The sequence below is a fragment of the Balaenoptera physalus genome (assembly GCF_965194825.1).
Source record: "Balaenoptera physalus genome assembly, chromosome: X".
Classification (NCBI taxonomy): domain Eukaryota; kingdom Metazoa; phylum Chordata; class Mammalia; order Artiodactyla; family Balaenopteridae; genus Balaenoptera; species Balaenoptera physalus.
In genome coordinates, this window is record NC_138903.1 from 16722116 (window position 1) to 16748426 (window position 26311).

The 26311-nt window shown below is 41.5% G+C and overlaps 1 protein-coding gene across 10 annotated transcripts in view; it reads right to left on the bottom strand.

The window, feature by feature from the left end:
- The window catches only part of PHKA2 (phosphorylase kinase regulatory subunit alpha 2), an 84826-nt gene that overhangs the window by 51604 nt on the left and 6911 nt on the right, over positions 1-26311 (bottom strand). For all 10 annotated transcript variants that reach the window (XR_014258912.1, XM_082446939.1, XM_082446943.1 and 7 more), the window contains one exon: positions 1547-1705. Coding sequence is in view for 9 of the 10 variants with exons in the window: in XM_082446939.1 (XP_082303065.1) it covers positions 1547-1705 (159 nt within the window). In the remaining variant the exon portion in view is untranslated. The remainder of the gene's footprint in view (positions 1-1546; positions 1706-26311) is intronic.

The following is a 26311-nucleotide window of genomic DNA, read 5'->3' on the forward strand; positions in this document are numbered from 1 at the left end:
TTTGTGTCAGAGGAGGATAGAAAGTTTGGAGGACATGAATATGAAATTATTATACTGTTAAATGAATGATTCACTTATGTAATAGCCACCCAAGTTCTTAGAGGAGCATTCAGTGCTTGCTGTATGCATTTTATTTTCTTCTTTTTAAAAATTAATTAATTAATTAATTTATTTATTTATTTATGGCTGTGTTGGGTCTTCGTTGCTGTGCGTGGGCTTTCTCTAGTTGTGGCGAGCAGGGGCTACTCATTGTCATGATGTGCGGGCTTCTCATCGCAGTGGCTTCTCTTGTTGCGGAGCACAGGCTCTAGGCGCACGGGCTGCAGTAGTTGTGGCACGCAGGCTCAGTAGTTGTGGCTCGCGGGCCCTAGAGCACAGGCTCAGTAGTTGTGGCGCACGGGCTTAGTTGCTCTGCGGCATGTGGGATCTTCCCAGACCAGGGCTCGAATCCGTGTCCCCTGCATTGGCAGGAGGATTCCTAACCACTGCGCCACCAGGGAAGTCCCTATATGCATCTTAAATACTACCCATTCTTGCCTTACCTCCAAGACTGGGTGATTTCATTACCTCATACTCAGCATGTCTAGTCAAATCCAAACTGTCCTTTCCTTGCTCGCACAGACAGGCTTCTTCTCTTAGCTTCCCTACTGCTGTCAAGGCTGCCCGCCACTCATGCCCACTTTGGTTGCTATAAACAATCACCAATTGGGCCGTAAGAACTCTCTCTGGACCTGACAATCCATTGGCTGTGCCAGCCAATGAGAAATGATGAATCAAAGACAAATCCCAAAGGCTCTCATGCCAAGAGATCTATACTTTTATACATCAATGCTCCTTACTTCAATGCTATTACTCAAAACACTCTGAAAATACTTCCTGTGCTCAGGCGCAGATTATTTTCTTACATACTTAGTGATGGCAAGTCTTCGCTTTGGTGGGTATGATGGTTTCCGATTTTGGAAAACAATAAAAGGTCTTCATTGTGCTGTATGGTAACACAGGCACAAAAACTGGACAACACCAATGTGGTTCAAAATTAAAGGGTGACTACAAATTAAAAAGACTGCTTTGGAATGACTCAAACTGAGAGGCATTTTTAAAGGAAATTCCAAACATGTTTTAAGCAGTGGCAATAATGTTTGGATAAATATCCTTTCAACATGATTACTCCAAAGAGTATACACTTTGGAATGTGTAGTTCTGGTGTGCTGACTCTTTAAAAACTATTATATTAGTTTATAATGACATCTTGTATATAACTATGTATAAAACTGACAGAGCAAGAGTGAGAGAAATGTAGCTAGTTAGAAATTTGGATGTCTATTCAGTGTGATTTTTGTTGTTTTTTTATGGAGGGAAAAATCTCAAAAGGAGAGACACATCAGAGGTTGAGACCACCAAAGTGCCTCCCCAAAATACACTACAGCAGAAATGGAGGAGAAGCCTGTACCAGACTGTTTTGCATACCACAGCTACCTCCTTGTAGGCTTTTCAGTTCAAGGAAAAGGTGCTGAGCGGCCAAGCCACGGCTGCCAGTCAGCCTTACCTGCTCCAACTCGTAGGCCTTGGCCTTGTCCTCATCACGGTCAGCATTCTTGCGGTAGGCCATGCCCAGGCCCCACACGGCCAGGATGCTGTAGATGTTATCCCGCACCCAGGCGTCCTTCTGCTCGTGACTGGCTGACAGCAGCCCCGTGACGGGATTCTATCAGAGAAGAGACATAAAACGATTCAGCACCGCCCTTCACCTAGCTCCTGGGCAATGAACGCTCACCCTAATTGGGGCACGAGGGCTGGGGCGAGAAGTGAAGAGACCAGCGTTCCGGTCCTTGCCCTGCCACCAACAGCGTGATCTTGGGTGAGAAGTGACATCACTTTTTCTAGGCTTTGGTTTTCTCATCTGTATAATGAGGATATTAGACTAAAAAAATCTCTGAGGGATCTTCTAACTTGTGAGTACTTGTTCTTTTGCTTTCAGACCAGACCATACTGTTGTAAGTAACAAATAGAAGAAACAGCAAACAGAAAAAGTCTTCAAGGCTTTTATAAATCTGTGCATTATAGAATTAGATCTTCCTCTCCCTTTGTGTTTCCACACCATTTGGTAAAGCATTGAACATGGGAGCAAGAGGCCCCACTCTACCACTCTAGCTCTGTGTGACCGGGGAAGCTGCCTACCTTAAAAAGGAGATGCTGAGCAAGGGGCCATCAGGGGCTTCCCTGGTGGCGCAGTGGTTGGGAATCCGCCTGCCAGTGCAGGGCACATGGGTTCGATCCCTGGTCCGGGAGGATCCCACGAGCTGCGGAGCAACTAAGCCCGTGCGCCACAACTACTGAGCCTGCGCTCTAGAGCCCGCGTGCCACAACTACTGAGCCCATGCACCTAGAGCCCGCGCTCCACAACAAGAGAAGCCACTGCAATGAGAAGCCCGCGCACCGCAACGAAGAGTAGCCCCCGCATGCCGCAACTAGAGAAAAGCCCGAGCAAAGCAACAAAGACCCAACGCAGCCAAAAATAAATAAATTAATTAATTTTTTTAAAAAGGGGGGGCCATCGGGGTTCCTATGTAGCTATGGTATCACCAGTATTTAAAAGGGCAGCTGAGTCACTAAAAAGCCAGACCTTCACAAAAAAGTGTACACAAATGTTCATCACAGCATTATTCATAGTAGCCCAAAAGAGGAAACAACCCAAGTGTCCATCAACTGATAAATGGATAAACAAAATGTGATCCATACGAACAATGAAATATTATTCAGCAATAAAAAGGAATGAAGTACTAATACATGCTACAGCATGGATGAACCTTGAAAACATTACACTAAGTAAAAGAAGCCAGTCACAAAAGTCTACATACTGTATGATTCCAATTGTACAGAATGTCCAGAATAGGAAATCTATAGAGATAGAAAGTAGATTAGTAGTTGTCTAGGGCTGTGGGTAGGAGTGGGATGGGAGGAAATGGGGAGTGAGTGAGTGAGTGACTGCTAACAGGTTTTTTTCTTTCTGGGGATGATGAAAATGTTCTAAAATTGACTGTGGTTATGATGTACAACACTGTGAATATGCTAAAAACCATTAAATTGTACATGCTAGATGAATTGTATGGTAAGTAAATTATATCTCAATAAAGCTATTACTTTTTTAAGAATCTAGTCTTAATAAACTCTGTGCCTAGAAATAAAATGGATAAGATAGGAAAAGAGTCACATAAAATTAAAGCCTCTGTTGACTTTTCCTGAAATTATGCAAAGAAATATGTATCTAATAAAATACATCATAGCAATCAAACCTTGCCAGCTTAAATTATTTTTCAAAAGGGTACCAAATTATTTACAAGAGGGCTCATTAAAAAACGCTGCTGGAAGACGGGAATAAAGACACAGACCTACTAGAGAATGGACTTGAGCATATGGGGAGGGGGAAGGGTAAGCTGTGACAAAGTGAGAGAGTGGCATGGACATATATACACTACCAAACGTAAAACAGATAGCTAGTGGGAAGCAACTGCACAGCACAGGGAGATCAGCTCTGTGCTTTGTGACCACCTAGAGGGGTGGGATAGGGAGGGTGGGAGGGAGGGAGACGAAAGAGGGAAGAGATATGGGAACATATGTATATGTATAACTGATTCACTTTGTTATAAAGCAGAAACTAACACACCATTGTAAAGCAATTATACTCAAAAAAAAAAAAAAAAAACGCTGCTGGGGGGCTTCCCTGGTGGCGCAGTGGTTGAGAATCTGCCTGCCAATGCAGGGGACACGGATTCGAGCCCTGGTCTGGGAAGATCCCACATGCCGCGTAGCAACTAGGCCCGTGAGCCACAATTACTCAGCCGGCGCATCTGGAGCCCGTGCTCCGCAACAAGAGAGGCCACGATAATGAGAGGCCCGCGCACTGCAATGAAGAGTGGCTCCCACTTGCCATAACTAGAGAAAGCCCTCGCACAGAAACGAAGACCCAACACAGCCATAAATAAATAAATAAACAAACAAACAAACAAATAAATAAATAAATAAATTTTTTAAAAAACGCTGCTGGGTACTTTCAAAGTGATACTGCCAAGGTTACTGGGTAAAAAAAATATTGGCATAGTTTCAGATGATCCCACCTAAGGAATTAAATATTTGACTTCCTCCTTTAACTAATCTATGCCCTCTTCAAAAACATCTAAAACACAACTGATATGCCTTCAGGGGCAGCAACATTCAGTGTATTGACACTGTTCTACAGCCAACAACTACATATCAATGATATTAAAGTCAACCAGAAGTGAAGTCTAGGAATGGCTGAGGGAAGGTATGAGTCATTCCAATAGTGGACTATTGGAGTTCTTTTTTAAAAAATCACTATGCACCAACAAGGTATAGCATGAGCATTTTTATCTATTCTGGGTCCTGTTGGATAAACTCAGGGCAGGAAACCATCAGGAGGTGCACAGAAAGAACTCAGCCCCTTCCTGGCGTACCCATCAACCGTGAGTCCACTGAGACAAACAGCCTTCCAATGACACAGCAGTGACCGCTTACACACAGCGCCAAGTGTGGTTTGGATTATGAAATGTCACTGTCCTGTTAACTGAAAGTCACCTCTTTGGTTCTTTAGTTTGGGTTTAACTGTAAGTGGATTAGTTCATCCCCAACCAGAGCTAGACTGTCTCAGCCTCATTCCACTACAGAGAAGCAGTCTGGGTGTTTCAGGGGATCCCCATATTCAAAACTGCATACACAAGCCATGTTAAACTAGAGTGCTGCTGCACTCAGCAAAAGGAATACTTACCATTATGAACTGAAAGCCTGTGTCTCCCCAAAATTCATACGTTGAAATCTAATTCCCAATGTGACAGTATTTGGAAGTGGGGCCTTTGGGAGATAATTAGGTCATGTGGGCAGAGCTCTCATGAATGGGATTAGCGCCCTTATAGGAAGAGGAGGGGGCAGCTACGAGGAGAGCTACAGAGAGTCAACGGTAGTGTCCCAATGCAGTATTAGAGGAGGTAGCACAGACCTGCACTGGGACTCAGCACTCCTGCTGTAGGGGAACTGACAATGACATCCTTAAACTGTAGAAGAAGAGGTCCAAAACAGATGAGCCTAACATAAACTGTGCTTCATCAACGGCAAGGGGCCAACAGCTGGGCAGTTTCTCTCTTAACTCCAGTCATTTGTCGGCCCCTCTCCAACATTCGTTCATTTCTAATTTAGGGGAAGTGCCTTTCCTGGCTCCTGTTTATGGGAAAAAAGGGTAGGACCCTAAGGCTTGGAATGGACTGGGCCCAGGGCTTGGCCCCTATACTGTGGTAACAACACTAAAAACTTGGTGGCTTATATTTCTTGCCCGTGTCTTGTGTCCGTCCCTGTTCAGCTGTGGTTCTGCTCTGTGTTACCTTCCATCTAGGAACCAGGCTACTGGGACAGCCTTATGCCCACAACACTGCCCATCTCACAGCAGAGGAGAAGAAAGACACAGTGAACCATAAGCTGCCTCTTACACCTGCTGGTTAGAACTGACACATATCACCTCGTCTCTCATCTCACTGATGAAAGCAAGTCACATGGCCATTCCTAAGTTCCACAGGGTAAGGATGTGGAAGCCTCTCCCAGGGATGAGAAGCAAATAACTGTGAACAACCATTATGTGAATAATTATTATTATTATTATTTTTTAGGTATAAAAATTATATTTATTTCAACCAAGGAAAGAAATCACAAGTTATGAATTTTAAAAGCTGACCAACATCACAAAATCTGTAACTGCCTTAGATACTTCTGTAATACTTTTTATTTTTGAATTGCTGAATTTTATTTTATTTACTTTTTAATACAGTTTAATTATTTTATACATATTAGTGTATCCATGTCAATCCCAATCTCCCAATTCATCCCACCACCACCACCACCCCTGCCACTTTCCCCCCTTGGCGTCCATACATTTCTTCTCTACATCTGTGTCTCTATTTCTGCCCTGCAAACCAGTTCATCTGTACCATTGTTCTAGGTTCCACATATATGCGTTAATATACGATATTTGTTTTTCTCTTTCTGACTTACTTCACTCTGTATGACAGTCTCTAGATCCATCCACGTCTCTACAAATGACCTAATTTCATTCCTTTTTATGGCTGAATAATATTCCATTGTATATATGTACATTTTTTTAACATCTTTATTGGAGTATAATTGCTTTACAATGGTGTGTTAGTTTCTGCTTTATAGCAAAATGAATCAGCTATACATATACATACATCCCCATATCTCCTCCCTCTTGCGTCTCCCTCCGACCCTCCCTATCCCACCCCTCTAGGTGGTCACCAAGCACCGAGCTGATCTCCCTGTGCTATACGGCTGCTTCCCACTAGCTACCTATTTTACATTTGGTAGTGTATATATGTCCATGCCACTCTCTCACTTCGTCCCAGCTTACCCTTCCCCCTCCCCGTGTCCTCAAGTCCATTTGATACGTCTGCATCTTTATTCCTGTCCTGACCCTAGGTTCTTCATAACCATTTTTTTTTTTTTTTAGATTCCATATATATGTGTTAGCATACGGTATTTGTTTTTCTATTTCTGACTTACTTCACTCTGTATGACAGACTCTAGGTCCATCCACCTCACTACAAATAACTCAATTTCATTTCTTTTTATGGCTGAGTAATATTCCATTGTATATATGTAACACATCTTTACCCATTCACCTGTAGATGGACACTTAGGTTGCTTCCATGACCTGGCTACTGTAAACAGTGCTGCAATGAACACTGGGGTGCATGTGTCTTTTTGAATTATGGTTTTCTCAGGGTATATGCCCAGGAGTGGGATTGCTGGGTCATATGGTAATTCTATTTTTAGTTCTTTAAGGAACCTCCATACTGTTCTCCAGAGTGGCTGTATCAATTTACATTCCCACCAACAGTGCAAGAGGGTTCCCTTTTCTCCACACCCTCTCCAGCATTTGTTGTTTGCAGATTTTCTAATGATGCCCATTCTAACTGGTGTGAGGTGATACCTCATTGTAGTTTTGATTGGCATTTCTCTAATAATTAGTGATGTTGAGCAGCTTTTCACATGCTTCTTAGCCATCTGTATGTCTGCTTTGGAGAAATGTCTATTTAGGCCTTCTGCCCATTTCTAGATTGGGTTGTTCATTTTTTAATACTGAGCTGCATGAGCTGTTTATATATTTTGGAGATTAATCCTTTGTCCGTTGACTTGTTTGCAAATATTTTCTCCCATTCTGAGGGTTGTCTTTTTGTCTTGTTTGTAGTTTTCTTTTCAAAAGCTTTTAAGTTTCATTAGGTCCCATTTGTTTATTTTTGTTTTTATTTCCATTACTGTAGGAGGTGGATCAAAAAAGATCTTGCTGTGATTTATGTCAAAGAGTGTTCTTCCTATGTTTCTTCTAAGAGTTTTATAGTGTCCAGTCTTACATTTAGGTCTCTAATCCATTTTGAGTTTATTTTTGTGTATGGTGTTAGGGAGTGTTCTAATTTCATTCTTTTACATGTAGCTGTCCAGTTTTCCAAGCACCACTTGTTGAAGAGACTGTCTTTTCTCCATTGTGTATCCTTGCCTCCTTTGTCATAGATTAGTTGACCATAGGTGCGTGGGTTTATCTCTGGGCTTTCTATCCTGTTCCATGGATCTATGTTCTGTTTTTGTGCCAGTACCATATTGTCTTGATTACTGTAGCTTTGTAGTATAGTCTGAAGTCAGGGAGTCTGATTCCTCCAGCTCCGTTTTTTTCCCTGAAGACTCCTTTGGCTATTCGGGATCTTTTGTGTCTCCATACAAATTTTAAGACTTTTTTGTTCTAGTTCTGTAAAAAATGCCACTGGTAATCTGATAGGGATTGCACTGAATCTGTAGATTGCTTTGGGTAGTATAGTCATTTTCACAATATTGATTCTTCCAATCCAAGAACATGGTATATAGTTCTCCATCTGTATGTGTCACCTTTGATTTCTTTCATCAGTGTCTTATAGTTTTCTGTGTACAGGTCTTTTACTTCCTTAGGTAGGTTTATTCCTAGGTATTTTATCTTTTTGTTGCAATGGTGAATGGGATTGTTTCCTTAATTTCTCTTTCTGATCTTTCGTTGTTAGTATATAGGAATGCAAGAGATTTCTGTGCATTAATTTTGTATCCTGTGGGGCTTCCCTGGTGGTGCAGTGGTTACGAATCCGCCTGCCAATGCAGGAGACACAGGTTCGAGCCCTGGTCTGGGAATATCCCACATGCCACGGAGCAGCTAAGCCCGTGCACAACAACTACTGAGTCTGCGCTCTAGAGCCCACAAGCCACAACTACTGAAGCCCGTGTGCCTAGAGCCCGTGCTCCAAAACAAGAGAAGCCACCATAATGAGAAGCCCACACACCGCAATGAAGAGTAGCCCCCTCTTGCCACAGCTAGAAAAAGCCCATGTGCAGCAATGAAGACCCAATGTGGCCAAAAATAAATTCTAAAAAATAATAAATAAATAAATAAATAAATAAATAAAATTTGAATTCTGCTACTTTACCAAATTCATTGATTAGCTCTAGTGGTTTTCTGGTGGTATTTTTAGGATTCTCTATGCATAGTGTCATGTCATCTGCAAACAGTGACAGTTTTACTTCTTCTTTTCCAATTTGTATTCCTTTTATTTTTTTTTCTTCTCTGATTGCCGTGGCTAGGACTTCCAAAACTATGTTGAGTAAGAGTGGCGAGAGTGGACATCTTTGTCTTGTTCCTGATCTTAGAGGAAATGCTTTCAGTTTTTCACCATTGAGAATGATGTTTGCTGTGGGTTTGCCGTATATGGCCTTTTTACGTTGAGGTAGTTTCTCGCTATGCCCACTTTCTGGAGAGTTTCTATCATACCTGGGTGTTGAATTTGATCAAAAGCTTTTTCTGCATCTATTGAGATGATCATATGGTTTTTATACTTCAATTTGTTAATACGGTGTATCACATGGATTGATTTGCGTATACTGAAGAATCCATGTATCCCTGGGATAAATCCCACTTGATCATGGTGTATGATCCTTTTAATGTGTTGTTGGATTCTGTTTGCTAGTATTTTGTTGAGGATTTTTGCATCTACATTCATCAGTGATATTGGTCTGTAATTTTCTTTTTTTGTAGTATCTTTGTCTGGTTTTGGTATCAGGGTGATGGTGGCCTCATAGAATGAGTTTGGGAGTGTTCCTTCCTCTGCAGTTTTTTGGAAGAGTTTGAGAAGGATGGGTGTTAGCTCTTCTCTAAATGTTTGACAGAATTCACCTGTGAAGCCATCTGGTCCTGGACTTTTGTTTGTTGGAAGATTTTTAATCACAGTTTCAATTTCATTACTTGTGATTGGTCTGTTCATATTTTCTATTTCTTCCTGGTTCAGTCTTAGAAGGTTATACCTTTCTAAGACTTTGTCCATTTCTTCCAGGTTGTCCATTTTATTGGCATAGTGTTGCTTGTAGTAGTCTCTTAGGATGCTTTGTGTTTCTGTGGTGTCTGCTGTAACTTCTCCTTTTTCTTTTCTAATTTTATTGAGTTGAGTCCTCTCCTTCTTTTTCTTGATGAGTCTGGCTAATGGTTTATCAATTTTGTTTACCTTCTCAAAGAACCAGCTTTTAGTTTTATTGATCTTTGCTTTTGTTTTCCTTGTTTCTATTTCATTTATTTCTGCTCTGATCATTATGATATCTTTTCTTCTGCTAACTTTGGGTTTTGTTTGTTCTTCTTTCTCTAGTTCCTTTAGGTGTAAGGTTAGATTGTTTATTTGAGATTTTTCTTGTTTCTTCAGGTAGGCTGGTATTGCTATAAACTTCCCTCTTAGAACTGCTTTTGCTGAATCCCATAGGTTTTGGATCGTTGTGTTTTCGTTGTAATTTGTCTGTAGGTATTTTTTGATTTCCTCTTATTTCTTCAGTGATCTCTCGCTTATTTAGTAACATATTGTTTAGCCTCCATGTGTTTGTGTTTTTATGCTTTTTTCCCTGTAACTGATTACTAATCTCATAGCATTGTGGTCAGAAAAGATGTTTGATAAGATTTCAATTTTCTTAAATTTACCGAGGCTTAATTTGTGACCCAAGGTGTGACCTATCCTGGAGAATGTTCTGTGCACACTTGAGAAGACAGTGTAATGTGCTGTTTTTGGATGGAATGTCCTATAAATATCAATTAAATCTATCTGGTCTATTGTGTCATTTAAAGCTTCTGTTTCCTTATTAACTTTGTCTGGATGATATGTCCATTGGTGTAAGTGAGGTGTTAAAGTCCCCCACCATTATTGTGTTACTGTCGATTTCCTCTTTTACAGCTGTTAGCAGTTGCCGTATGTACTGAGGTGCTCCTATATTGGGTGCATATATATTTATAATTGTTATATCTTCTTCTTGGATTGATCCCTTGATCATTATGTAGTGTCCTTCCTTGTCTCTTGTAACATTCTATATTTTACAGTCTGTTTTATCTGATATGAGTATAGCTACTCCAGCTTTCTTTTGATTTCCATTTGCATGGAATATCTTTTTCCATCCCCTCACTTTCAGTCTGTATGTGTCCCTAGGTCTAAAGTGGGTCTCTTGTAGACAACATATATATGGGTCTTGTTTTTGTATCCATTCAGTGAGCCTGTGTCTTTTGGTTGGAGCATTTAACCCATTTATGTTTAAGGTAACTATCGATATGTATGTTCCTATGACCATTTTCTTAATTGTTATGGGTTTGTTTTTGTAGGTCCTTTTCTTCTCTTGTGTTTCCCACTTAGAGAAGTTCCTTTAGCATTTGTTGTAGAGCTGGTTTGGTGGTGCTGAATTCTCTTAGCTTTTGCTTGTCTGTAAAGCTTTTGATTTCTCCATCAAATCTAAATGAGATCCTTGCCGGGTAGAGTAATCTTGGTTGTAGGTTCTTCCCTTTCATCACTTTAAATATATCGTGCCACTCCCTTCTGGCTTGCAGAGTTTCTTCTGAGAAATCAGCTGTTAACCTTATGGGAGTTCCCTTGTATGTTATTTGTCGTTTTCCCCTTATGATTTCAATAATTTTTCTTTGTCTTTAATTTTTGTCAATTTGATTACTATGTGTCTCGGTGTGTTTCCCTTGGGTTTAGCCTGCCTGGGACTCTCTGCGCTTCCTGGACTTGGGTGGCTATTTCCTTTCCTATGTTAGGGAAGTTTTTGACTATAACCTCTTCAAATATTTTCTCAGGTCCTTTCTCTCTGTCTCTTCTCCTTCTGGGACCCCTGTAATGCAAATGTTGTTGCATTTAATGTTGTCTCAGAGGTCTCGTAGGCTGTCTTCATTTCTTTTCATTCTTTTTTCTTTATTCTGTTCTGCAGCAGTGAATTCCACCATTCTGTCTTCCAGGTCACTTATCCGTTCTTCTGCCTCAGTTATTCTGGTATTGATTCCTTCTAGTGTATTTTTCATTTCAGTTACTGTACTGTTCATCTCTGTTTGTTTGTTCTTTAATTCTTCTAGGTGTTTGTTCTTTAATTCTTCTAGGTCTCTGTTAAACATTTCTTGCATCTTCTCCATCTTTGCTTCCATTCTTTTTCCAAGGTCCTGGATCATCTTCACTATCATTATTCTAAATTCTTTTTCTGGAAGGTTGCCTATCACCACTTCATTTCGTTGTTTTTCTGGAGTTTTATCTTGTTCCCTCATCTGGTACAAAGTCCTCTGCCTTTTCATTTTGTCTATCTTTCTGTGAATGTGGTTTTCCTTCCACAGGCTGCAGAATTATAGTTCTTCTTGCTTCTGCTGTCTGCCCTCTATATGAACAATTATTATATGAATAATTGTGAACAACTCTGCTGCCATGGTGACCTCACCTGCTAGCGGTGATGGCCTGGGAAACTCCCCCACCTGCCGCCTCCACAGCCCACTCATTACTGAATCTAAAGTGCTCAGAGATTAAAATGGTGATGAATTACTGGCCTTTCCCTTTTGGGCTTATAAGAAAATTGTGAAAGTAATAAACTGAAATCCTACTCTTTAGGGTAGGGAGAAGAGGGGAAAAGAATTGAGATATTAATATCAGAGAAAGTAGACTTCACAGCAAAGAAAATGATCAGGGATACAGAGAGATGTTAGATAATAATGAAAGGGTCAGTTCACTATGAAGATATAATAATCCTAAATGTGTGTGCACCTAACAAGAGGAAAAGGGATACACACATAGGGCCTAGAACAGAATAGAGACCAGAAGTAGATCCACACGTATATGACAAATTGACCTTTGACAAAGGTCTAAACACAAAGGGAGAAAGAACAGCCTTTTTAATAAATGATACTGGAACAAATGAACATCCATATGCAAGAAAATGAATCTGAATCTAAATCCCACACCTTACACAAAGTTAACTCAAAATGGATCACAGATCTAAATGTAAAATGTAAACCTATAAAAATTCTGTAAGAAAACATAGAAGATGGGACTTCCCTGGTAGCGCAGTTGTTACGAATCCGCCTTCCAATGCAGGGGACACGGGTTTGAGCCCTGGTCCGAGAAGACACCACATGCCGTGGAGCAACTAAGCCCATGTGCCACAACTACTGAGCCTGTGCTCTAGGGTCCGCGAGCCACAACTACGGAGCCCGCGTGGCACAACTACTGCAGGCCATGTGCCTAGAGCCTGTGCTCCGCAACAAAGAGAAGCCACAGCAATGAGAAGCCCGCACATCACAACAATGAGTAGCCCCCGCGGGCCACAACTAGAGAAAGCCCGCGCACAGAAACAAAGACCCAACACAGCCAAAAATAAATAAATAAAATAATTTTAAAAAGAAAGAAAACATAGAAGAAAAATCTTCATGACTTAAGATTAGGCAAAATTAGCCACGACACCAAAAGCACCATCTATAGAAGAAAAATCGATAAACTGGACTTTATCCAAATTAAAAACTTTTTCTCTGTGAAAGACACTTAAGAGATAAAAAGACAAGCTATAGACTGGGAGAAACTATTTGCAAGTCACATGTTCAACAAGGGAATTGTATCCAGCATATGGAAAGAACTCTCAAAACTCAACAGTAAGAAAACAACTTATTTAAAAATTGGTTGAAAAGAAACTTGAAAAGGGCTTCCCTGTTGGCACAGTGGTTAAGAATCCGCCTGCCAATGCAGGGGACATGGGTTCGAGCCCTAGTTTGGGAAGATCCCACATGCCATGGAGCAACTAAGCCAGTGCGCCACAACTACTGAGCCTGCACTCTAGGGCCTGTGAGCCACAACTACTGAAGCCTGCGTGCCTAGAGCCCACGCTCCACAACAAGAGAAGCCACTGTAATGAGAAGCACGCGCACTGCAACAAAGAGTAGCTCCCGCTCGCGGCAGCCAGAGAAAGCCCACATGCAGCAATGAAGACCCAACACAGCCAAAAATAGATAAATAAAGTAAATTAAAAAATAAAAGAAGGCCAACATCATTAACTATTAAGGAAATGCAAATTAAAACCACTGTGAGGGCTTCCCTGGTGGCGCAGTGGTTGGGAATCTGCCTGCCAATGCAGGGGACACGGGTTCGAGCCCTGGTCTGGGAAGATCCCACATGCCGCGGAGCAACTAAGCCCATGAGCCACAACTACTGAGCCTGCGCGTCTGGAGCCTGTGCTCCGCAACAAGAGAGGCCACGACAGTGAGAGGCCCGCGCACCGCGATGAAGAGTGGCCCCCGCTCTCCACAACGGGAGAAAGCCCTCGCACAGAAACGAAGACCCAACACAGCCAAAAATAAATAAATAAATAAATAAATAAATAAATAAATAAAAACCACTGTGAGATAGCACTACATACCTATTGAAATGGCTAAAATAAAAAAATACTGCCAAACCACATGATCATTTCAACAGATGCAGAAAAAGCATTTGATAAAATTCAACATCTATTCATGTTAAAAACTCTTACCGAAGTCGGTATAGAGGGAACATATCTCAACATAATAAAAGCTATTTATAACAAAGCCACAGCCAACATAAGATTCAATGGTGAAAAGCTGAAAGCCTTCCCGCTAAAATCTGGAACAAGAGAAGGATGCCCACTCTCACCACTTCTCTTCAACATAGTATTGGAAGTCCTAGCCACAGCAATCAGCCAAGAAAAAGAAATAAAAGGTATCCAAATTGGAAGGGAAGAGGTAAAACTGTCATTATATGCAGATAACATGATATTATATATAGAAAACCCTTAAGACTCCACACAAAAACTAGTAGAACTAATAAACGAATTCAGCAAGGTAGCAGGATACAAGATTAACATACAGAAATCTGTTGCATTTCTTTACACAAACAATGAAATATCAGAAAGGGAAAGTAAAAAACAATCCCTTTTAAAATCACATAAAAAAATATCTAGGAATAAACCTGACCAAGGAGGTGAAAGACTTATATGCTGAGAACTATAAAACATTGATAAAGGAAATTATAGATGATTCAGAGAAATGGAAAGATATCCCATGCTCTTGGATTGGAAGAATTAATATTGTTAAAATGGCCATACTACCCAAAGCAATCTACAGATTAAATGCTATCCCTATCAAATTACCCATGACCTTTTTCACAGAAGTAGAACAAATAATCTTAAAATTTATGTGGAACTATAAAAGACCTAGAATTGCCAAAATAAGCCTGAGGAAAAAGAACAAAGCTGGAGGTATAACCTTCCCTGATTTCAGACTATACTACAAAGCTACAGTAATCAAAGCAGCATGGTACTGGCACAAAAACAGACATATGGATCAATGAAACAGAATAGAGAGCCCAGAAATAAATCCATACACCTATGATCAATTAATCTTTGGCAAAGGAGGCAAGAATATACAATGGAGAAAAGACAATCTCGTCAGCGAGTGGTGCTGGGAAAGCTGGACAGCCACATGTAAATCAATGAAGTTAGAACACTCCCTCACACCATACACAAAAATAAACTCAAAATGGCTTAAAGACTTAAATATAAAACATGACACCATAAAAATCCTAGAAGAGAACATAGGCAAAACATTCTCTGACATAAATGTAGCAATGTTTTCTTAGATCAGTCTCCCAAGACAATAGAAGTAAAAGCAAAAATAACAAATGGAACCAAATCAAACTTACAAGCTTTTGCACAGCAAAGGAAACCATAAACAAAACGAAAAGACAACCTACGGAATGGGAGAAAATATTTGCAAATGATGCGACTGACAAGGGCTTAATTTCTAAAATATACAAACAGCTCATACAACTCAATAACAAAAAAACAAACAACCCAATCAAAAAATGGGCAGAAGACCTAAATAGACATTTCTCCAAAGAAGACATACAGATAGCCAATAGACACATAAAAAGATACTCAACATTGCTAATTATTAAAATCAAAACTAGGGACTTCCCTGGTGGCACAGTGGCTAAGAATCCGCCTGCCAATGCAGGGGACACAGGTTTGAGCCCTGGTCTGGGAAGATCCCACATGCCGCAGAGCAACTAAGCCCGTGTGCCACAACTACTGAGCCTGTGCTCTAGAGCCCGCGAGCCACAACTACTGAGCCCACGTGCCACAACTACTGAAGCCTGCACGCCTAGAGCCCATGCTCGCAACAAGAGAAGCCACTGCAACAAGCTCACACACCGCCACGAAGAGAAGCTCCTACTCGCTGCAGCTAGAGAACGCCTGAACACAGCAATGAAGACCCAACGCAGCCAAAAATAAATTAATTAAAAAAATAAATAAATCAAAACTACAATGAGGTATCACCTCATACCAGTCAGAATGGCCATCATCAAAGTCTACACATAACAAATGCCAGAGAGGGTATGGAGAAAAGGGAACCGTCCTACACTGTTGGTGGGAATGTAAACTGGTACAGCCACTATGGAAAACAGTATGGAGGTTCCTTTAAAAACTAGAAAGAGAGCTACCATGTGATCCAGCAATCCCACTCCTGGGCATATATCTGGAGAAAACTGTAATTTGAAAAGATACATGCACCCCAATGTTCACAGCAGCACTACTTACAATAGCCAAGACATGGAAGCAACCTAAATGTCCATCAATAGATGAATGGATAAAGAAGATGGGTGATATATATGTATGTGTGTGTGCGTGTGTGTGTGTATACACAGACAATGGAATACTACTCTGCCATAAGAAAGAATGAAATAATGCCATTTGCAGCAACATGGATGGACTTAGAGATTATCATACTAAGTGAAGTAAGTCAGAAGAGAAAGACAAATACCATATATCACTTACATGTGGAATCTAAAATATGATACAAATGAACTTATTTACAAAATAGAAACAGACTCACAGACATAGAAAACAAACTTATGGTTACCAGAGGGAAAAGGAGATGGGGAGGGATAAATTAGGAGTTTGGAATTAGCAGATACAATCTACTATATATATAATAGATAAACAACAAGGTCCTATTGTATAGCACATGGAACTATATTCAATATCCTGTAATAAACCATAATGGAAAAGAATATGAAAAAGAATATGTATATATATAACTGAATCACTTTGCTGTACACCAGAAACACAACACTGTAAATCAAGTATACTTCAATAAATAAGTAAATAAATAAATAAAAATTTAAAGTATAGAAAAAATAATGCCAATACTAAGTGTTAACAGGGGCATAGAGCCACTTGAATCCTCATACATTGTTGCTGGGAATGCAAAATAGTGCTGCCATTCTAGAAAAGAGTTTGGCGACTTCTAATGAAGTTGAACAGACATTTACCCTATGACCCAGGAAACCTGCTCCTAGGTATTTACCCTGGAGAAATGCAAACCTCTACATGCATGTTTAAAGCAGCTCGATCCATAACTGCCAGAAACTGTAAATAACTCAAATTTCCTTCAACGGGTGAATGGATAAACACACTGTGATATGTCCATATAAAGAATACTACTCGGCAATGAAAAAGAACAAACTACCGATACACACGACGACTTGGATGAATCTCGGGGGCATTATACTAAGTGAAAGAAGCCACTCTCAAAGGTTACACACCATATGATTCCACTTACATGACAATCTTGAAAAAACAAAACTATAGTGACAGAGAACAAATCAGCGGTTTCTAGAGATTAGGGTTGGGTGGGATGTGTAACTATAAAGAGGTAGCAGGAGGGAGATTTTTTAATCGAAGGAACTGCTTTGTATTTTGATTATGGTGGTGGTTACGTGACTCTATACATGTTTTAAAATTCATAGAACTGTAGTCTTTCTTTAGGAAACTCTGAAGAAGCATGAATCTTGGGAATGATTCAAACAGGTGGTAAATCCTAATTTTTGCTTTATAAGTAGAAAAGTGGGTAAAACAGGGGAGTTGCTTCAAGCATAGGAAATGGCTTATCCCTAGATTGAGAGATGAGATGGGTGAAACAGAGAACAGTAAACTCAAAGGACAGAGGTGAAGTTTAAGGAGGCAGAAGTTAGGGCAGTGAATTTCAGTGAGGGTAACGGTACAGTGGTACAAGGTGACCAAAGAAGACAGTGTACATGGCTCCCTAGGGTGGTGGGTGTGTAGTTTAAAAACATATATTCAATGTTAAAATTATCAACCTGAAAAATAAAAATAATGAAAGCTCAAGTCTTCGTCATATAAGCTCAAGAAACAACACTTATACAATCTTCTTGGTTGGTGGCAATACCAAGATGATACTGAGAGCAATCAGGGGATGGGGAGGATTAACAACAGAAGAGAGCAGCGATGTTGAAAAGGTGGCATCCACTGCTCCTGAGAGGGCGTGTGCATGTGAGAGGAGGGGCAGGTAAGGGCTGCAAAGTGGATGCTGACCCGGAACAGCAGAACACTTAAGGACTTAGACAACAGGTTGAAACAAAACTAGATAGAATTCAACAAGAATTTATTTATTGGGCTCACGTGTTCGATAAATGTCTGCTTAACTAATTTTAGTAGCAATCACTCCCACACATTTGAGTTGACTCAGCTCCCTTTACACATACACTCCCACTCCCAGGGCCCCAACAACTCTTTAAACAGAACCTCTTCTCTTTTTTCCAAATCACCCCCCGTAACTCCCCCATCCCAGCAGCTACCCTGTGACCCAGCCACATCTTGCCCCAGTATTTAGGTACAAGAAATTTCAACTATACAACACTGCCTGCAAGTTTTAACAACGACCTACGAACAGCATGTGAGTGGATACCAAAAAATCAAGGCTATGTTAATGGAAGTAGAGTTTTCAGAACAAGGGAAATGAGCATCTCACTGAACTGCCAGCCTGGCAGAGCACACCTGGCATACTGTCACTGCCAAGCACCATGTTTGAAAAGGGATATTCCCTACCTGGAACATACCCAGAGGTTGATCAGGGCTATGAAGAGGCTGAGAGCCACAGCTCATGAAGGGAGAATAGGCTGTTTAGAGAAGGTTTAAGGGAGAGCAAGTTAGCATCTTCAAATTGCTGAAAGGTTGTCCTCTGAAAGAGGGATTCAATTTTTTTGGCTACTCAAGTCAGATTTCAACTCAACATAAGAGCTTCCTAACATTTAGAATTTTCCAAATAGAATGGACAGGGTTGTAGGTAATGTGAGCTCAGTCTCTGGTATTATTTGGGCAGAAGGTCCCTGAAGGCCATTCCAAAAGGGAGGCATAGTATATAATGCAGTGTTTAAGGCCACAGACCCTACACTGTGTAAGATACACCTGGGTTCAAATCTGCTCTGCCACTTATTAGCTATGCGATCTTGGGCAAATTACTTAACTTATCCGGCCCTTGGTTTCCTTTTGTATAAAAAGGAGGGTTCGAAGCAGACTGGAGACTATGGGTCGGGCCCCCTCAGGCACTTTACTTCATCCCCATTCTAGTGGAAACCACTGTTGCCTCTGCCTGTCCAGTAACTGTTCCCCCCTTTTCTGGTAATGGCCTATAATTTCCCCTGCTCTGATTCAGTGTGGTTCTGGGGAGGGGAGGCGGGGTTGACCCCATCACTGCCTGCCCCCTGGCCACAGCCACAGCTGCAGGGAAGGACGTGTGACCCAGCCTGGCCAATCTAGGCACAGTTCAGGGATGTGCACATGACCCAAGCTGGACCAACTGAGAGCCATTCACAGTCAGGACTTTCTCTGGGGGCACTATAGGAAAAGCTTTCTATCTACAGAGGGCACCAATCTGAAAGAATATAACCTGGAGCTGCCAAGGGACCACTTCTGCCACCACTTGAGATGAGCCTGCCAGAGAATAAAGCCCACTCTGAGTCAAACAGGGCCAAGTAATACAAAGAGATATACTTGATCATTTGAGCTCCTAAATCCAGCCATGCCTGAATCTAGCCCAATCCCTTGGGATTTTCAGTTAGTTGAGCAATAAATTCTCTTTTGTGCTTAAAGGCCATTTGAGGTGGGTTTGTGTCAGTTAAATCTGAAAGAATCCTGACAGATACAACTACAAATGCCTATTAACTGGTCACGGTGAACTAGATACCGTAAAAACATTTGACGCTATTAAAGAAATCTGAGATTGAGGCAATATTAAGGCAAAATACATAAGCTAGATGGTAGCACCAAACTACTTAATTTAACATTTTGCAGTTCAATTTCTAGCTGGAGGGCACACAGATGAATGCTGTCATCTACCCACCAAAAACGGCACAGAGAGGACAGATTCCTTCTTCTCCTCCCTCCGTCCCAAAAGGAAATCAGAATAGCTCCTTACTGATCTCTCTGCCTCTAGTACTGGTTCCCTTCCAATCCATCCTCCACAAAGGGAGGCCACCGAAAGACCTAGAATCTCAAGACTTCATTGCCCTGCTCAGAATTCTCCAACCCTACAAGATAGAACTGAAGTCCCTCGGGTAGCCATACAAGGCTCATCATGTGCTGGCTCTTCCTCTCACATCCAGCCTCATCACCCGTCGCTCCCTCCTTAGCCCCCTAGAAAACCCAAATTAATATTTCCTGCACATGCTCTGCTCTCGCACTTCTGGGCCTGTGCACACACTCTTCTCCCCGCCTGTAATGCCCTCCAGCAAACGCCTCTCCTTCACATGCTCCCTCCTCCATGAAGCCTTCCTGAAGCTCCCTTTCCTATGCTCCAAGGGACAGAGGTCAGAGGTCTCCGGCTAACTCCTACCCTTGGTCCTCTTTCCTTTGGATTAAGAATAGCTAAGTGCATCCCACCACCTTGCTCAGTTCCAAGGGAGGAATTTACTGTTCAATTATTCAAATGAAATGCCCAAAAGAAACTAGGATAAATGTTGAAAATACATGATTACTCCCCCAGCCCCCTGTTCCCTACCACCCCCGGGCTGGTAAAGAAAAAATAGAATGTGAGAATTTCTATTACAAAAACTCCGAAAACTGGTTAGATTCATTTGTTGTATGGGAATTTTGTTCTAGCAACTGCTGTTTGAAATGTTAAAGGAGATGGGGAAGGGCAATGCCTTGGACTTGGGAGAGGTTTTTTAAAGTGGGAATTACAGCTGCAGTAATCAAGACAATATGGTACTGGCACAAAAACAGAAACATAGATCAATGGAACAAGATAGAAAGCCCAGAGGTAAACCCACACACCTATGGTCAACTAATCTATGACAAAGGAGGCAAGGATATACAATGGAGAAAAGACAGTCTCTTCAATAAGTGGTGCTCGGAAAACTGGACAGCTACATGTAAAAGAATGAAATTAGAACACTCCCTAACACCATACACAAAAATAAACTCAAAATGGATTCGAGACCTAAATGTAAGACCAGACACTATAAAACTCTTAGAGGAAAACATAGGAAGAACATTCTTTGACATAAATCACAGCAAGATCATTTTTTTTTTTTTTAGCAAGATCTTTTTTGATCCACCTCCTACAGTAATGGAAATAAAAACAAAAATAAAGAAATGGGACCTAATGAAACTTCAAAGCTTTTGCACAGCAAAGGAAACCATAAACAAGACGAAAAGACAACCCTCAGAATGGGAGAAAATATTTGCAAATGAATCATCGGACAAAGGATTAATCTCCAAAATATATAAACAGCTCATGCAGCTCAAAATTAAAGAAACAAACAACCCAATCCAAAAATGGGCAGAAGACCTAAATAGACATTTCTCCAAAGAAGACACACAGATGGCCAAGAAGCACATGAAAAGCTGCTCAACATCACTAATTATTAGAGAAATGCAAATCAAAACTACAATGAGGTATCACCTCACACCAGTTAGAATGGGCAGCATCAGAACATCTACAAACAACAAATGCTGGAGAGGGTGTGGAGAAAAGGGAACTCTCTTGCACTGTTGGTGGGAATGTAAATTGATACAGCCACTCTGGAGCCAGTATGGAGGTTCCTTAAAGAACTAAAAATAGAATTACCATATGACCCAGCATTCCCACTACTGGGCATATACCCTGAGAAAACCATAATTCAAAAAGACACATGCACCCCAATGTTCACTGCAGCACTATTTACAATAGCCAGGTCATGGAAGCAACCTAAATGCCCATCGACAGACGAATGGATAAAGAAGTTGTGGTACATATATACAATGGAATATTACTCAGCCATAAAAAGAAACGAAATTGAGTCATTTGTTGAGACGTGGATGGATCTAGAGACTGTCATACAGAGTGAAGTAAGTCAGAAAGAGAAAAACAAATATCGTATATTAACGCATGTACGTGGAACCTAGAAAAATGGTACAGATGAACCGGTTTGCAGGGCAGAAGTTGAGACACAGATGTAGAGAATAAACGTATGGACACCAAGGGGGGAAAGTGGCCGGGGGGGTGGGGATGGTGGTGTGCTGAATTGGGCGATTGGGATTGACATGTATACACTGATGTGTATAAAATTGATGACTGATTAAAAAAATAAATAATTAAAGTGGGAATTACAGTAGCATTGGTTTTAAAATGACTGCATCTGTAATTGAGACTACTGGTTGTGTGAGTAACCTTTCTTTTTTCCATTATTTATTTATTATTTACTTTTTAATAAATTTATTTTATTTATTTATCTTTAGCTGCGTTGGGTCTTCATCGCTGCACGTGAGCTTTCTCTAGTTGCGGTGAGCGGGGGCTACTCTTTGTTGCGGTGCATGGGCTTCTCATTGCGGTGGCTTCTCTTGTTGCAGAGCACGGGCTCTAGGCGCACGGGCTTCAGTAGTTGTGGATCGCAGGCTCTAGAGCGCAGGCTCAGTAGTTGTGGTGCACGGGCTTCGGTAGTTGTGGCTCGCGGGCTCTAGAGCGCAGGCTCAGTATTTGTGGCTCACGGGCTTAGTTGCTCCGCGGCATGTGGGATCTTCCCGGACCAGAGCTCGAACCCATGTCCCCTGCATTGGCAGGCGGATTCTTAACCACTGCACCACCAGGGAAGCCCCTTTTCCATTAGTTTAAAAGATAGGTTTTGCATAATTTGATATGTAAACCTCAGGCTTTCAGAGAAGAATGTTGAAAATTTAAGCTCTAACATGCAGCAGCCTCATGCTTTACCTAAGGAGATCACAGGTGTGCAATTTTCACTTTCAAATGATGTCTTTTTCTAAATTGCTGCCGATTAGATTTCCCCCTCTGGGTTTACAAATAAAGCACAAGCTGCAAGCTGTCCTGGGCCGACGCATTTGTATCATCTCATACGACTGAATGATGGCTTACAGGGAAACAAACTGGGTCGGAAGCCAAGCGCTGCAGGCATCCACTTCATTTTAGCTTTGTTCTAGCTTCGTTCCAGATCCCAATGCTCATCTTAAAACTTTCAAAATTCACAGAAACCATTCTGGGCCCCTTAGCTACAATCAAATATGCAAATGACTTTACCACTCTTTTAGGAGATTTTAATTCTTTGACTCTCTTGCCAATTCCTTAGCTTGAGGTATCAGTCCTTAGCCCGGTGTTGTGGAAACTTACAGAACACATTCAAACTCAGTAGGGCTGTCAGAATCCTCCTGGCCACACCTGAAGTCCGAGGTATCAAGGGATTACTGGGTGCCACACTAGTAACCTTTCACCTGAACAGGAAAATTGCAAATGTCACCATTCGATATTTTCAATGACTTTTATTCCATTAGGTTCGGGTTCAGAGCATGGTGGCATCACACACGTCACTCTGCCTCTGGGTTCTCTGGGAGTCCATAGATGGGCTTTGTGGGGGCAGGGAGCTGGAGGTCCTTAGACTCCTGGAACTTTTATGGAGCATTTTTCCCAGGAGAAGATAAGATATTCAGCCATCATCAAATTCTCAAATGGGTCTGTAACCCATTTGATCAAGGAACACTTCTCTAAATGTATTTTATGAACATTATGTTCTCGCTACATATTATGAGGCAGATGTGATATTTACTTCACTCTATTAGTGAATGTAACTTTATTTCACAGCAATCTGGTATGTCTAAAGTATTTATCTCTACTCTTTGGCCTGTTTCCAACAAGACGGAGCACTTATCACGGGGCTGTCAGCTCACCAAAAGGATGACCTTGAAAAAGGTCCCCTCAACTCCCTTGGCTGGAATTCTTCAACTGTAAAAGGAGATTAGGTGATCTGACTAGATGATCTTTTGGATCCCTGCAAAACTTGAAACAATTCTAAATCTCTCCCTCGTATGGGTCTATTATGGTCCTTTATTTGTAAATGGAAGATTCAAGGACTTTTTTCATTGAATTACTCTAATGTTTTTATCTGGCACTAAAATATTTAAAGGCTGTCCTGAAAAGAGCACAGCAAAAGCCCCCCTCCTGGCTGCATCTAAAAAGAACTGAAGTGGGAGATGGCAGAAGGCAGGGCTGGGGTTGATACTAGGTTATCTATCAAGTGCTCTCTTTCTCGAATCATCGACACACAGACCAGACAACCATCTGTCAGACAGTCCCTGTCTGACTATGGACGAAAAATGTCATTTCTGCCCTTCTTGGACTCAGTGCTGCCCGGAATGCTTGTGCATGCCCTGGTCCACAACTGTTCTCATTCCCATCGTGACTATTAAATAAATTCCTGCTAGATTAAACTGAACTAAGGACAACGGACAGATAGGTTGCAGCAACTTTGGCCCAGTCTCTTTTTATGGAAATACTATTAGGTTCTAAGAACCCCCAAATGATGGTTGTATGGTAGAGGTCTGATGAATAATAATAATAAAAGCAGTGGTCATTTATTAACTGCACATACTACAGCACATAGACTACGTGGTTTAAGCATTTTATTTCATTCATTTATTCATTCAATCAATAACTGTTTTTAAAATCTCTACAACTGCCAGGCACTAAGTGCTAAGGACAAAATGGTAATTAAAAAGAAATCCTTGGTCCTGTGTAGCAGACTTTATAGCCTAGTGGGAATTCATTCATCTTAAGTCACACAAATAGATGTAAAATTCCAACTCGGTTAAGCGCAGCAAAGGGGATGTGTGTCACGCTGTGAGGGCATCAAGGAGGGAGGGGAGGGAGGGCTTCCCCAGTGGAGCCGGGGTGGAAGGGAGGTTAAGATGTTACCCAGAGTGAGGGTGCGGCAGGAGGGCATACCTGCTTTGGAGAAGACCACTTTGGCTGCAGTCAGGAGAAATACCGGGAGGGGACTGAGAGTGGCTGCAGAGAGAAAACAGGCTGGGAAGCTAGTACCGGGGTAGAGACTGGCAAGGCTGGCAGCTTAGACAAGGAGGGCGCTGACGGCAGAGTGGAGCGGGAGCAGCAGACGGATTCGAGAGCCGTTCAGGAGACTGAATCAGCAGAGCTTGGTGACGGAACAGATACAGGTGGGAAAGGAAAAAAGAAGGGGCCAAAAGGACGCCTGGGTTGCGGACTCGGGGCTCCGAATGGGTGGTGGTACACAGATTTGTTGGGAAAGATCAAGAGTTTGCTGTTGGGCATGAGAAATTGGGGGTGGTTTTCTCTCATTTTCTCCCTCCTGGTATGGCTCTTGACAAAGAAGCCAAGTTTTCAAGTCAGCTGAGCCAGCTGTTAAGCATTTACCAGCACACCACTGACGGTGAGTGAGAAGCTGGTGAGCTAGGCTGCAGCTGGACTGCAAAGTTTGATAGAACTCTGCATTTTATTCTAGGAGTGACGAAAGCCATGGCAAGTTGTAGGCAGGAGAGCAGTGTAGTCTGGTGCCTGATGTAAGGTTGCTTACTGCTGGGGAGGAGGGGCCAAGAGTGGAAGCAAGGACCTAATCAGGAGGCTAGAGGGGCAGTCCAGGCACGAGATGATGGTGGCCTGGACTCGGGTGGGGGCAGTGGACAAGGACAGAAGTGGGCGGACCGCAGAGAGATTTTAGTGATCTAATTCATTAGGACATTCTCTCACTTTTTGGTGGGGCATGAGGGAACAGAAGAAACCCAAGCTGACTCCTGGGTTACTCCTGGGTTACTGGTTAGACTATGTTTATTAATATGGCCTTAATTTTTACAACTTAATAAAATCTCAAACATATAGGAAAGCAGAGAGAACAATATAACCAATATCCATCACTCAGATCCAACAAATGAAAGCATTCCACCATGAAGGAAGGTGCAAATTCCTTCCTTTTTTAAAAAAGAAATAAAATGTTACAGATAAAGTTGAAGGCTTTTTCTCCTTTATTAATGTGGTAAGTTACATTAATAGATTTTCTTAAAGAAAATTTCCTTGTGTTACTGAGATAAACTTTACTTGATTATGCTGTATTTTTAATACATTGCTGGCTTCATTTTATTAATAATTTACTTTATATTTTTGCATCAATATTCATAAGTGAATTTCCTCCATAAGTAATATTTCTCATTATGTCTTGTTTGACTATGGTATCTTGGGATATTAGCCACATAAAAGGAGTTGGTAGTTATCCCTCTTTATCTTTTATCTGAAACAGTTTATTTAAGATAGGGGTTATCTGTTAATCTCTCGCCCCTCTCTCACTCCATTGTAGTCACCACGCAAAAACCCGAGCTCTGGTTAAATCTGACTCTTTGCCTACCGCTGGGGGTGCACCTGCGCAGCTGGAAAAAAACACACAGCCATACTGGTTGAACTTGCTTGACATTAATGACCCTTAATGCTGTCCAACAATCATACTAGAAATCCCTGGACCATCCATTCCCTTCTTCTCCTAAAGGACCATTTCAAACCTTCTCCCCTCTCCCCTCTCCTCAAACCTCTGATAACTCCTCTCCAACTCCTCTCCAACTTCACTCTCGGCTAATGACGGTGCCTTGTGTTTCACTGAGAAAGTAGAAACAATCAAAAGAGAACACTGAGCCCGCATACCCTGCCTTCCCTCTTGTTTTGATGGATAAACTATCTCTGCTCCAGTAATTCCCACTCTCACTCTTGCATTATCAGTTTTTCCCTATCTACTGGATCATTTCTACCAGATATATAATTTCTCACATAAACCCCTCTCAAGCTCAC